Raw genomic sequence first — 13,072 nt, 5'->3', positions numbered from 1 at the left:
AACCCCCTAGAGGGGAGGAGGTTTGGGGAGGACATCCCACGTGGGGCAGTCACCCCTCAGTACTGTTATGGACTGCTCATCCTAGCTTGTTTATACTGATAGGCATATAGAAAGCAATTCAAAAATTGATGTCCTTAGTATTTGGGAAATACTAAGAAATTGGGGAAACTTAAGAAATGAATCAGATCATTTTCTTTTATAAACATGCTAAATGTTATATTTGGGAAAAGCTTAAAATATTGACTGCTATGGGGTTCTATGTATTTCATGTGTTCATATTTATCCCTTTGTATGTTATACTCAAAACAGTTGTCATAACATCTTATTAGCTAACTCCCTGGGAGTTTTTTGTTTGTTTTGGTTTAAAGGCAAAAACATTTATAAAATATATAGATTTTTCTTCATTAAAAAATCACATAGTATAATGGTAATGAGACAAAAACTTACAGTGGGTGTCTAGAGAGCTCCACCTTCTATGATAATCCTTTAATATATTTTCTTATTTAATCCTTTATTTGTAAAGCAGTGTCAATAAAACTAATCAACAGACTAGGTATTTTTGGCTTTGCTTTACAAATAGGGAAGCAGATATTCCATCCAAGGAATTTAAGTGATATTTCAAGATTATACAATTAATGTTTCAGAACCAAAATTCAAGCCAGAGTCTGTCTAACTATAATATGTAAGTTTTTCTCTGTATATTTGGATTGATATTTCTATACTTTTCAAATGGAAGTTTTCTCACGGTAAATATCTAGATCTGCTGTAATTTCTGCAATACCTACTAGAAAACACATGCACCATCACAGTTGTTAAAGTAGTGAGAAAACAGGTTCTTTGCTAAATAAGTTTGAAAAGAAGTTAAACTGATCTTAGAATTTCCTAAAGGCTCTATGTGATTGTACATTGACAGTTATAGAGCCAGAACCCTTATGAACATTATTTTCCAAAATTACATGATTGTGAAATCCTTGAACCTCTTTTGACCTCAGAACCTATAATGTCATATAGAGGAACAGTAATATTATTAGAAAGATGCTGCTCTAGACCAGAGACATTTAAACTTTGTGGACTGCACATTCCTCCAGGGAAGAATGCTTGGGCATTAAATTCCAATAAATCTATATTTATTTTTAAATGTAGATTGAACAATTACATAAATTATAAAATGCATATGTACAAAATGAGAAATCAAAGATATTAAAGATCAAATAAGTAATATTTTGAAATCTTGTAATTGTGATGCCTTCATATTATCATTAAGATAATGATCCTTAGCATGAGATAATTCTGTTTCAATAGTGGTTTTAAATATACATTATTTAATATATATTATAAATATATATTATACATTATTTATGATTTTTTTAAAAAATGACCTAGATTTTTGTCAGATTTCCTTACGTGGTTGTTTTTAACCTCACAGAATGGTTATAAGTTTTATTCTAGAAGCACAAAGAACATCAGCCCTGCCGTTTCCTTGTCGTTCATCTGGGCTCACATGATAAATACTACCTTCAATCCATGGTCTCTTGGTAGGAATCTTTTTAAGCCCCTGCAATTTTGTGATGATTAGGTGAAACTAGGTAATGGAATCCATATCCATTCCCCTATATGTTGAAGGGGAACAAAGGAGTGAAGTATCACTCTACCCTTAGGATACTTCAGAAATGGAAGATAACTTGTGACCAGGGTTGACTTTCTGGGTGTACAGCCTGCACAATCTCACAGGTCCCATATTCAGTAGGACACTGCATCTGGCTTAGTGTTTGCTCTCACTGTCTTGAAAATCTTTAATAATTTTTGAGGGAGGACACTCTCATTTTCATTTTGCAGTGGGCCCACAAATTAGGTAGCTTGTTCTCAATTATAAGGGTTCCAATATCAATCCAACTATTTATGAACCATTATTAAAACCCAAATTCTTTCTTATGTTTGTTAACAGTAAGAATAAGCAGAAAGCTAGTGTTTCTCCTCCCGTGTCCCTAGATTACTCATGTGCACAGGTACTCCGTGTTCTTGACATTGATCAAGATTTGGATAGGATAGAGAGTGGGACAGATCAGGATCTTGTTTCCTTCTAGAATCTAGAGTCACTCTTCAGGGAATAAAAGTTGAAACTATTTTGCCAAGCTCTATATTTTTGTGGAACTGAACTTGGTAAACAGTGTGTTCAAGAATGCCTGTTAATAATTTCACACAATTTAGTACACAATATATGCTCTCAACTCCGTATATTATGCTTGTCTAACCAGCCCAAGCAATATGCTACAGTTGGGTAGGGGAGGGAAAGAGCATGACTTTTGAAGTCAGAGAATGGAGTTAGGATTCCAGCTCGGCTGCTGAATTAATTGCTGGCTCTGTGACTTGTTTAATTAGCCGCTTTGAGTTTTTTCTCTTTTGTAAAATCATCATGTTATACTTCTCACATGCATATGGTCAGTATTAAATAAGAGAAAGTACTAAAGCACCAAACACACAGTCCCTCCCCATTGTGCAGTAACTATCTGACGGAATTCTGCTGGATTCCCTCCTTGCTGAAAAGTTGCTACTCGGAAGCTCTCTTTCACCTGATTTCCTTCCCAGAAGTTTTGCTCATTACCATCTTTTCTCTTTGATGATAAAAAGGAAAATGACCACAGTCCTTGGCTCCAGCCCTTACAAATCAGGATTGCCATGCACAAGAGTGGTTTCTTACTTTCCTCTGTTGCACTCGGGAGTGATTGCCATTTGGATGAAGAATGCAGTCTCAGCACATACTACAGTAGCCATTGGCAGGGGCGGGGTGGTGGGAACCTCAGAATATACTACCACTACAACCCCACTCTGGGGGCATGGCCCAGACCCAGCAGAGAACATGGAGCTCTTTCACTGTCTACCAAAAAACAGTTCATAGCCGCCCCAAGAACTTTCTGAGAGAACGGGCCTCAGTGAGATAACATCCTGAGCAGCTATCAGACCCTCAAATAGGTCCTCCACTGAAACTGTCTTCAAAACTGTTGGTCATTATTACGAATATCTATTTCTTCATGAATTACAAAACCCTTCCACAAACATCTCCTCAACAGAATGTCAGTTCTGGGAGGGCGGAATCCCGTCACATTCACGACTCCATTCCCATTACCTGTAATAGTGCCTGGCATGTAGTAGTTACGTAACAAATGTTTGTTGACTCAGTATCATTTAATTCTCACAACTAGCCAACCTTTACCATTTAAGGAAGGATTTCATTTGGAGAACATTTAGAAGTCATTAGGGATCAAATATCAAATTATAATCAAATAAAGATTAATCTGGATGAGTCCCTGTCCTGCTCTGGTTTTCCTAGAAATTTATTGATGTGAAGTCTCTGGGTAGAAGGGGAAAAAAAAAAAAAAAAGCTAACATACTTAGGCTGCCTAGTTTTTTGCACGGCACTTTACATATAGTAAGTCCTTTAAATATCACAACATAGGTGTTATGATCCTCCAGATGAGGAAGCTAAACATCAGACAAGTTCTGTTCTTCAGGTACCATGATTATCTAAGGCAGGAACTAGAACTGAGCTCTCCACTGCCTCCTTGGCAATAACACATCATGGCAAGAGGGATCTTGGAAAATACAGTCCTGCCCTTTGGAAATCAGCCTGGCCTGCTGGCAGAATTTAAACCTATCATTCTTTCCAGTGGAGCAAATGAGATCGGGATAGTCTGAAGCATCACATATCAAATGTGACTTCAAATTCAAATGTGATTTTGTAAGAACTACCAAAACACATCAATTCAAATGATTGTTGTTTTTAAAGAAATTATATTAGGTCCATATATTTCTGCCAAGGATGTTACTCATCGTGTGACATGTATTTGAATACACTTTTTTTTCAGAACTACCATGAGAAGTACTTCACTAGCAATTTCGACAGGATTTTCGTTACTGTATAACGACACCTCATTTCTTACCAAAATTGAATCATGTAACTTGATCGCCCACTGGCTGACAAAACTTAATCCCTAGTGACTTCTAAATGTTCTCCAAATGAAATCCTTCCTTAAATGGTAAAGGTTGGCTAGTTGTGAGAATTAAATGATACTGAGTCAACAAACATTTGTTACGTAACTACTACATGCCAGGCACTATTACAGGTAATGGGAATGGAGTCGTGAATGTGATGGGATTCCGCCCTCCCAGAACTGACATTCTGTTGAGGAGATGTTTGTGGAAGGGTTTTGTAATTCATGAAGAAATAGATATTCGTAACAATGACCAACAGTTTCTGAAGACAGTTTCAGTAGAGGAGTTCCAAAAAGGTTTTGAGATACAGTAAAAATGATATGAACATAGAGTTCTGAAGATGGTCACCTTAAAGGACATCTTATTTAAAGGACATCAATATACATACGTACATAGATAATAGGTAATATGTAGAGTATAAATATTGGATTATGTTCCTTTAACATCAGTTATGTTTCCTTTGTAAAAAGGAGGGTGATTTTCTATGACTTAACCTTAAGAACTTTGGGAAAGTCCGAAGTCAGAAATGCTAACAGGTTATTGAGTTATACTGAAAAAACTGAAAAAACCTAGATGATACTGAATTTAGCCTAAACATTCAGATGAAACAGGAGTCCTTGTCTAGGGCATGGGTGTTTGGATAATTCAGTGATCAACTGCCTCGTACTTACAAATAAAGAACAGATACTTGACACTGAGTAGGCCAAATATCAGGTGATTAACAGAATTGTCAAACATATTTTAAATGTGCTGATGGTGTGTAAATGTGCTCACTCCCAGAGAGTGAAAGCAAATGAATCATCTGCATTCGAATAGCCATTCTAATCATTCTAACAAGAAAACTGTTTATAAGGAAAATTACTCATTTAGACCTAACAAGAAAAAGGAAATTCATAAACAGATTTAAATAACATAATTTGCCACCTTTTTATAATCACAGCAAGCAAGAACAAATTAGCATGGGGTTTAATGATAAGTATTAAAAAAAAAAATTGAAGCTACAAGAAGCCATAGGAATTTAGAAAACCTGATGTTTGAAATGGTACAAAATCTTTTATATACATGGTAAATTCTGTGCTTCTCATTTAGCTATTTAACATTTTTAAATTCAGCCTTACTTTTCACTATAACAGCATAGCTCCCCTTATAAGAAAAAATAATTTTTAAAAAATCCACCCCACCCATTTATTTAACCACTCTTTCTTTGGTGTCTAGGCACAGTATATCTTTTTATACCAGTGCATTCTGGATCTTTTATCAAGTAAAGGAAGTAATCAGCCCATCTGTTTTGTTAACTATTCAGCACTTCAGAAGATGGACTCTTTGGATGCCATGGAAGGTAAACAGAGGCATCATGTACCAATTTGCTAATGTACCAGGAGCATAAATTTAATTAAATTTAATGTTTTAGATGAAAATGTTTTAGGAGCTTGGTTAGTGCATATAGCAAATTTTTATTATTTCTCTCTAATCCAAGGTAAGGTAAGAGCCTCTGTATCTGCACTCTATTTTTGCTATGAAACACTTAAATCTTTTGAACTGGTAGTTTCAGTTCTCTCTTGTGACATGTTACTTTATGTTATAGGTGATGTTGAGCTTGAATGGGAAGAGACCACCATGTAAATATCCAGACCAAAGATTACAACTGGAAGACATTTTCAAATCCCAGGGGCCAAAATCTCCCCCTCACTCTTCTGAATTGAAATGTACAACCTTAAAGAAATCTCTGTGTTTCTGCTACTGTGCCTTACTAAATGGATTGACATTTTAGGAATAATTCTAGGAAATAGGTAATTCAGGGTAGTCATTTTTTTTTGTACAGAATAAATATGCATTTAAAATGTTTAAAAGAAAAGATCCCAGAGATTTTTTTAAGTCTTCCGTATCTTTGGAATGAGCCAAATAGAAAATTATCATTATATTAGCATGAATGTTTCCACGTAAATTTTCCCCCACATATTAGATTGAATCTTGAACAGAAGTTGTAAATGTTGATTCGGTCGTGTTATTTTGGCCTCCAAGGTGTTAACGTTCCTTGTGGATAACTTCCAGGACTGTCATAACGATCTGTACACTTCCATGTACACCCCTGTGTTTTGATTCCTCTGTTTTATGAGTGCTGAGATATCTCATGATCTCCAACAGCTGAACAGTAACCCCTTGACACTGCCGGGATTACTTAGCCTTTATACAACACACAGTAGCTCTTTGGGGACACTTAGGGCTATTTAGTTGCATTGTGATCTTTAGCTGGAAAAACAAAAAGAAAAATGAAACAGTGTGATTGCTGATACGAAGCTACAGAGTACATTTGTACCTTTTTCAGGACAAGCTGTACCACTGTGCTGTAGCATTAAATACAGGGTTATCAAAGTATTTGTCTATTAGATGTCTACTCAACCGAGTATTGATAGTTTTGAAAGGTCTTCTCTGCAGAAATGTATGATGTATGGCAAACTTGTAAACTAATGATGTGCTATGGTGGTGCCAACAGAAATTTCTGAATAGATTATATAAAAGGATCTTTTTTCATCTCGCAAGATTGATCTTAGAGGAGTGTACTTCGTGGAAACTATAAACAAAGAAATTAACCAGGTCGTAGCAAATTAGAGATTTTTTTCTTAATATATTTCAATTTCCTTTTTGTTTGATAGTGACAATGTACTAAGTTTTGAACTACATGAAATTATTTCATCATAGATTTCAATTAAGGATCTTAAAATGAAATAGTATCAATTATTATATTTTTTCTATAATAAGTATTATGGGGCGCCTGGGTGGCTGAGTGGGTTAAAGCCTCTGCCTTCGGCTCAGGTCATGTTCCCAGGGTCCTGGGATCGAGCCCGGCACCGAGCTCTCTGTTCAGCAGGGAGCATGCTTCTCCTCTCTCTCTCTGCCTGCCTCTCTGCCTACCCGTGATCTCTGTCTGTCAAATAAATAAATAAAATCTTTAAAAAAAAAAGAATACCTTATGCTTCTTTCTGCTGGCATATACATATAGGAAATGTGATGGCCAATAAAATTAAATTTAAGGAATTGAGTTACTTTGCATCATGATTTCAGAGGTCCTTGTAAGTCTAAATTTTATTTTATATTACATAGTGAGAAATAATTGATAATTACCTTACCTAATATAATGCAGTAAATCATATATAAATACAATATAGTACTAAAGTATAATATATTTAATTAACATATACCTATTTCCCAAGGTGACCATCACTAGTAAGATATTTGAAAATCAAATTTATTACCCAAGAAATTAAATTCTTGAATCTTATAAGCAGTCCTGTTTCTTGTTTTTTTCTTGGCAAAGCAGTGTAATAATGAAATCCACTATTGTTCCAACTTTATTCTATAGAAAATTACAGAAAACAGTAAAAAATGAGAATTCTAAAAGATATTAATTGGAGTAGAAGTTCTTCAATTTACTTCATGTATCAGTTAATGAAAAAGTGTGGTGAGTCAATAGTTATGAATATGGGTTTTTGAATTCACGGAAGACCAACAGCTTTTGGAAAGTACTCTTGAGGTTACTTTTTAGTGTATTAAATAATAAGAAAATAAGCAGGTCAATTGACAGGCCGGCCCACTCTTTACAACATGGGTATAAAACAGATGGGTACAGCGTAGGATTTCAGGTTTGAGCCATGTGTATATGCATATGTGTGTGTACAAAGCAGAGGTTTAATATAAGACCTCTTACAAAACAGTGCCAGTCAAACTCTAATGTGTATACACATTAGATTGTGTTAATGTGCAGACTCTGTTTCGATAGGTCTAGGGTAGAACCTGAGATTCTTAACTTCTAGTAAGTATTCAAGTTATAATACTGCTGCCTCATCTCAGGCCATGTATTGAATAGCACATCTCTAAAAGACATTAAGATCAGAATAATTTCATCTCCACCTGAAATTACTTGAAACCTGTTTAAAAAAATCTCTGTCTTCACAGAAAAAAAAAATATATTAGAACACCTGTTGAATGTGTATCACTCCCTAGCTTTATCACAAAACTATACCTAAAATTGAATCAAAACTCACCTATATTAATGATAGCTAAATTTTCTCTTATATTGTGAAACAGCCAGTATACAGACACATTCTATAGGTGTCTATTGCTACTAAGTGCAAATTAGAATAATGAGGAACATCTGTAACATTTTTAGATCCGATTTGTCAAAATACGTGGAAGCACATGTACAATAAATGAGCAACATGTGTTTCATCTGAACCAAATGAAACTGGAGCCTCTCAGAATGGTTTGCCAGAGACGACAGCAGCTGTGGGTATCACCTCTACTTTCATCCCACTTTAAAACGCATAATTTTCTTCTCTCACTTTATAGGTGAGATGTATAATAAGTCTTTTGAAAAAAGCTAATTAAAGCTTTCCCTCTTCATAAAAAGATGGTGATTCACTCTCCACATCTGGTACCAAACACTAGATTTTAGAAATGGAATTTAAGTTCAGCAAAGTATGCATCCTACAAGTCCACGGCATTACTGTGGCAAGTCCATTTCATGGCCAACGTTCAGAAAACTCACATGAAAGTTTTGACGAAGCCTGGAACACAAAATGACCTGAAATTCCCAACTGAATGGTATGGATAAGTGTAAATATGAAATAAAAGCTTATTAACCATAATCATGGCAAAACAGATTGCCTTTTTAGGACAAGTAATATTTTCTGTTGAATGACTTCATAATCGTGCATAGAGTTTTCGTGTGGAAGCAGGAGTCATACACCTACCAGCTCACGAAGATGTTTGGAGGAGTAGATTAGATTGCACATAGGACAGTGTTTCATAAAAGTACAATGAACTCTGCAAAGTTAGTCTTTCACCCAGACCGGTCAGTGCGTAATGTTTATCAGCGAAATAATGCATCTCATTTTTAGGTTGTATTGTACTTTTTGATATTAGTGCCATATCTGTATGTCATGCACTTGTGTATGTTTCACATGTACTTACTGAAAATTATGGCAGTTATATCAACTTCTGCTAAATAAGATAGTCTATTTTTTTCATGAATGATTTGAGCTTTCTCAAGGAATTTCTGGACTCAAATGAATAGACAGACATGTGCCCAAGTAACATAAATGTGATTTGGACAACAAGTCAGGAGATTTTGATTTTGGACATTTCAACTGCATATTCTGAATCAGTGTCTGCAATACAGTCATTTGAAAATAAAACTATAACTTAATACAAGGCAACAAAAATCATTATTCTCCTGTTAATAATACTATGTTTCTATTTTAATTTTCACTGAAAGTATTCTTGAATTGGAAATTCATTGTAGTAAATTTTAAACTTTTTAGAATACTTTTATATACATCATCCCAACTAATGCTTACAAAATCTTTTAAGTTTTGCAGAGTCCCAAATTACAGGTAAATATAATGAAAGCGTAATTACTGTGCCTGAGACCATGTTTAGCAAGAGTGGGAGCTGCATATCATAATCAAGTTACTATGAGTGGATGATAAAGATAAAAATTTTAAAGGCAACAAAGAAAATAATCCCATTCAGGGGTTCAAAGATAGGAAAATTTGCTGGCTTCTATTCAGAAATAATGTAAGCCAAAAGACAATGCAATGACATTCAAAGTGTTGAAAGTAGCTTCTAAAACTGATTAAGGGGGCACCTGGGCCACTCAGTTGGTTAAGCCACTGCCTTTGGCTCAGGTCGTGATCCCGAGTCCCAGGATTGAGTCCTGCATGGGGCTCCCAGCTCTGCGGGGAGTCTGCTTCTCCCTCTGACCTTCTCCCCTCTTATGCTCTCTCTCACTCCCTCTCTCTCTCTCTCTCTCAAATAAATTAAAATAAAATATTTAATAAATAAATCAATTTTAAAAACTGATTAAGGGCAGCTACCAAAAAAAAAAAAAAAACCAAACTAGAGCTAATATCATACTTAATAGTGAAATATTAAAGGCTCTCACTCCAAGATTAAGTAAATGGCAAAAATAACCACATTGTATTGGTGGTCCTATTCTATTCTACATTGTACTGGTGTTCCTAGCCATTAAAGTAAGACAAGAAAAGGAAACAAAAGAAATAAGGTTTTTAAAGGAAGAAACAAAACTGTCTATGTGAGTAGAAGGTATAATTATGTGCGAGGAAATCCTTGAGAAATCTATTTTCAAAAAGAACTACTAAGTATGATCAGTAGCTTTAAAAAAGTTACAAGATATAAGATCAAGATACAAAGATCAATTTTATTTCTACATATGATCAATGAACAACAGGAAATTTTGTTAAAAATACCATTAGCAATAGCATCTATAAACATACTTAAGAATAAATTTAACAAAATTGGTACAGGATCTGTATACCAGAAATTATATTGATGAGAAGAATTAAAGAATATTCAAATAATTTTTTAAATACATTTCCATGAACTCAAAAACTCAACATTGCTAAGATATTAGTTCTCCACACACATATGCTAAGTGTGGACCCTGACACAGGGCTCAATCTCACAACCCTGAGATCATGACCTGAGCCAAACCAAGTTTCATATGCCTAACGGACTGCAACACCCAGGTGACCCTGAAATAGCAATCTTAATACCATAAGGCTTTTCTTTTCTAGAAATTGATAGTCTGGTTTTGCAGTTATATAGAAATGATGCAAAGACTAGAATAGTGAAAATAAATTTTAAATAGAATACAGTTTAATGATTTACACTATAGATATACAGTGTTTTCATTAAAAGAAAAAATAGAAAGTCAAAAATAAATCCTCACATACCTGATCAGTTGTTTTTCAACAAAGATGACAAGGTAATTCAATGGGAAAAGAGTGCCTTTCCAATAATGTCCATTTGGAAAAAACAATTTTTATCTCTATCTCATTTAACAAATACAAAAATTAAATTGAAATGTAATACAGACCTAAATATAATCATTAAAACTATAAAGCTTATAGAAAAGAAACTAAAAAAAATCCTTATTACCTTGGGATAAGCAAAGATTTCTTAGAGTACAAAAAATGAAATGTAATATAAAAATAAACTGTTCTTCATCAAAAGTATAACTTTCTGTTCTTCAAAAGGCACTATTAAGAAAATGAAAGGTCAGGGGCACCTGGGTGGCTCAGTGGGTTAAAGCCTCTGCTTTCAGCTCAGGTCATGATCCCAGGGTCCTGGGATCAAGCCCCACATCAGACTCTCTGTTTGGCAGGGAGCCTGCTTCCTCCTCTCTCTCTGCATGCTTCTCTGCTTATCTGTGATCTCTGTCTGTCAAATAAATAAACAAAATCTTTAAAAACCTTTAAACCTTTAAAAAAAGAAAAAATGAAAGGTCAAACCACAGGCTGGGGGAATGTCACAGGAGACTTGTATCCAGAACACATGTATATTTACAGCATGATACACATACACGCACCCCACGCCTGCCACATACACACACACACACTCTCACACAAATAGCCAATACATGAAAAGGTGCTCAACATCATTAGTCGTCAAGGAAATGCAAATTAAAATCAGAATGAGATAATCATACCATTAGAATGATTAAAATTAAAAGGACTGGTCATATCAAGTCATCTTGGAGAGGATTTAGAACAGTTGGAACTGGAAATAAATAAATGGGAGCCGCTTTTGAAAAAGGTTTTGTAACTTCTTATAAAGTTAAACATAAGACCATATTATCATTTTACCCAGCATTTCCACTCCTAGGCATTTACCTAAGAGAAATTAAAAATCTAATGTTCTTTTTTTAAGATCTATTTATTTATTTCAGAGAAAGAGAGAGAGGAGAGACCATGTGAGTGCCTAAGTGGGAAGGGGGCAGAGGGAGAGCTCTTCAAGCAGACTTCCCACTGAGTGCAGAATCCTACAGGCGGCTTGATCCCAGAACCCATGAGACCATAACCTGAGGCAAAACCAAGAGCTGGACACTTAACTGACTGCGCAACCAAGGCCCCCCTGTACTTCAGTTCAGGTCATGATCTCAGGGTTGTGAGACTGAGCCCCAAGTGAGGCTCTATGCTCAGCATGGAATCTGCTTGAGATTCTCTCTCCCTTTCCCTCCACTCTCTCTCTCTCTCTAAAATAAATAAATTTTTAAAACTTAAAAAATTGTATACACAGAGTGCATTTTATTTCATGTAAATTATAGTTCAATAAAGTTCATTTTTAAAAAAGGGTAATGAAAAAATAGCCACAAAATAGTTACAATATACCATTTACAGAATTCTTAAAAATACAACAAATAGTACATATTTTCATAAATTATTTCACATGAGAATCATGGTTTCTTCTGACATGGGAGGAACAAAGATACAGTGATGGATTGCCATGGAATCAGGAGGATCCCCATGAGTTTCAAGTGCATTTATAAATCTTGGTTTAAAATTTGAAACGTAGATAGTCTATATGGCAACACAGATTTGTCAAAATGAAGTAATGAGTGAAAAAGTTTATATCATTCTTTAAAGTTCTCTTTGTGTTTGAAACAATTCATACTTCTACAAACATGAGTAAATTTTAAACTCTAAAAATTTACTAAATCATATAAAATATTTACGTATTATTTTCACAAATCTGTCAAAGTTCCCGCTCTCCTGATTGAATGAGCACAAAATGGAAATATTTATTTACTTCTGTTATTTACCCACCACATTCCCTAAGCCCTAACAATTGGTGTTTTATACATTAAAAATAAACCTTGACATGCTCCAAGAGCTTCCCACAGAATTCACTATGTTCTTACTCACTTAGTATTTATAACCAGGTGAAATATCATGGAAGATATGAAGATTCACTTGCGGGACAGAGTTTCATGAGTCTAAGGACACCACCTTCCTAAACAGATGCAGGCGAACAGGATTAATGCCTGTGCACTGGACTATTAAAAATTGTGATGTGAATAATCTGCATAAAATAGACTATTATAATTTTATTTACTGTAACTTAGTAACCCTTGTCTTTATTGCATTCTTATTATGTGCCAGGCACTCATCTGACTTCACAAATGTTAATGAATTAATCTCCTGACAATTCTTAGAGTTAGGTGCTACTGTGTTTTACAAATGAGAAAACAAAAGCAAAAAAGGTTAAATAATCTGCCCCA

General features: G+C 34.8%; 1 protein-coding gene across 1 annotated transcript in view; it reads left to right on the top strand.

The window, feature by feature from the left end:
• PTPRQ (protein tyrosine phosphatase receptor type Q) overlaps positions 1–6,215 on the top strand; it is a 198,581-nt gene extending 192,366 nt beyond the window's left edge. Inside the window, exons 45-46 of the mRNA XM_044226332.1 lie at positions 5,206–5,329; positions 5,576–6,215. Of these exons, the coding sequence (XP_044082267.1) occupies positions 5,206–5,329; positions 5,576–5,613 (162 nt within the window). The 3' untranslated portion in view covers positions 5,614–6,215. The remainder of the gene's footprint in view (positions 1–5,205; positions 5,330–5,575) is intronic.
• Positions 6,216–13,072: the final 6,857 nt, after the last annotated feature.

Source organism: Neovison vison, chromosome 12 (genome assembly GCF_020171115.1).
Source record: "Neovison vison isolate M4711 chromosome 12, ASM_NN_V1, whole genome shotgun sequence".
Classification (NCBI taxonomy): domain Eukaryota; kingdom Metazoa; phylum Chordata; class Mammalia; order Carnivora; family Mustelidae; genus Neogale; species Neogale vison.
The sequence above is the reverse complement of the archived record's forward strand: the minus strand, read 5'-3'. Positions and strand labels throughout refer to the sequence as shown.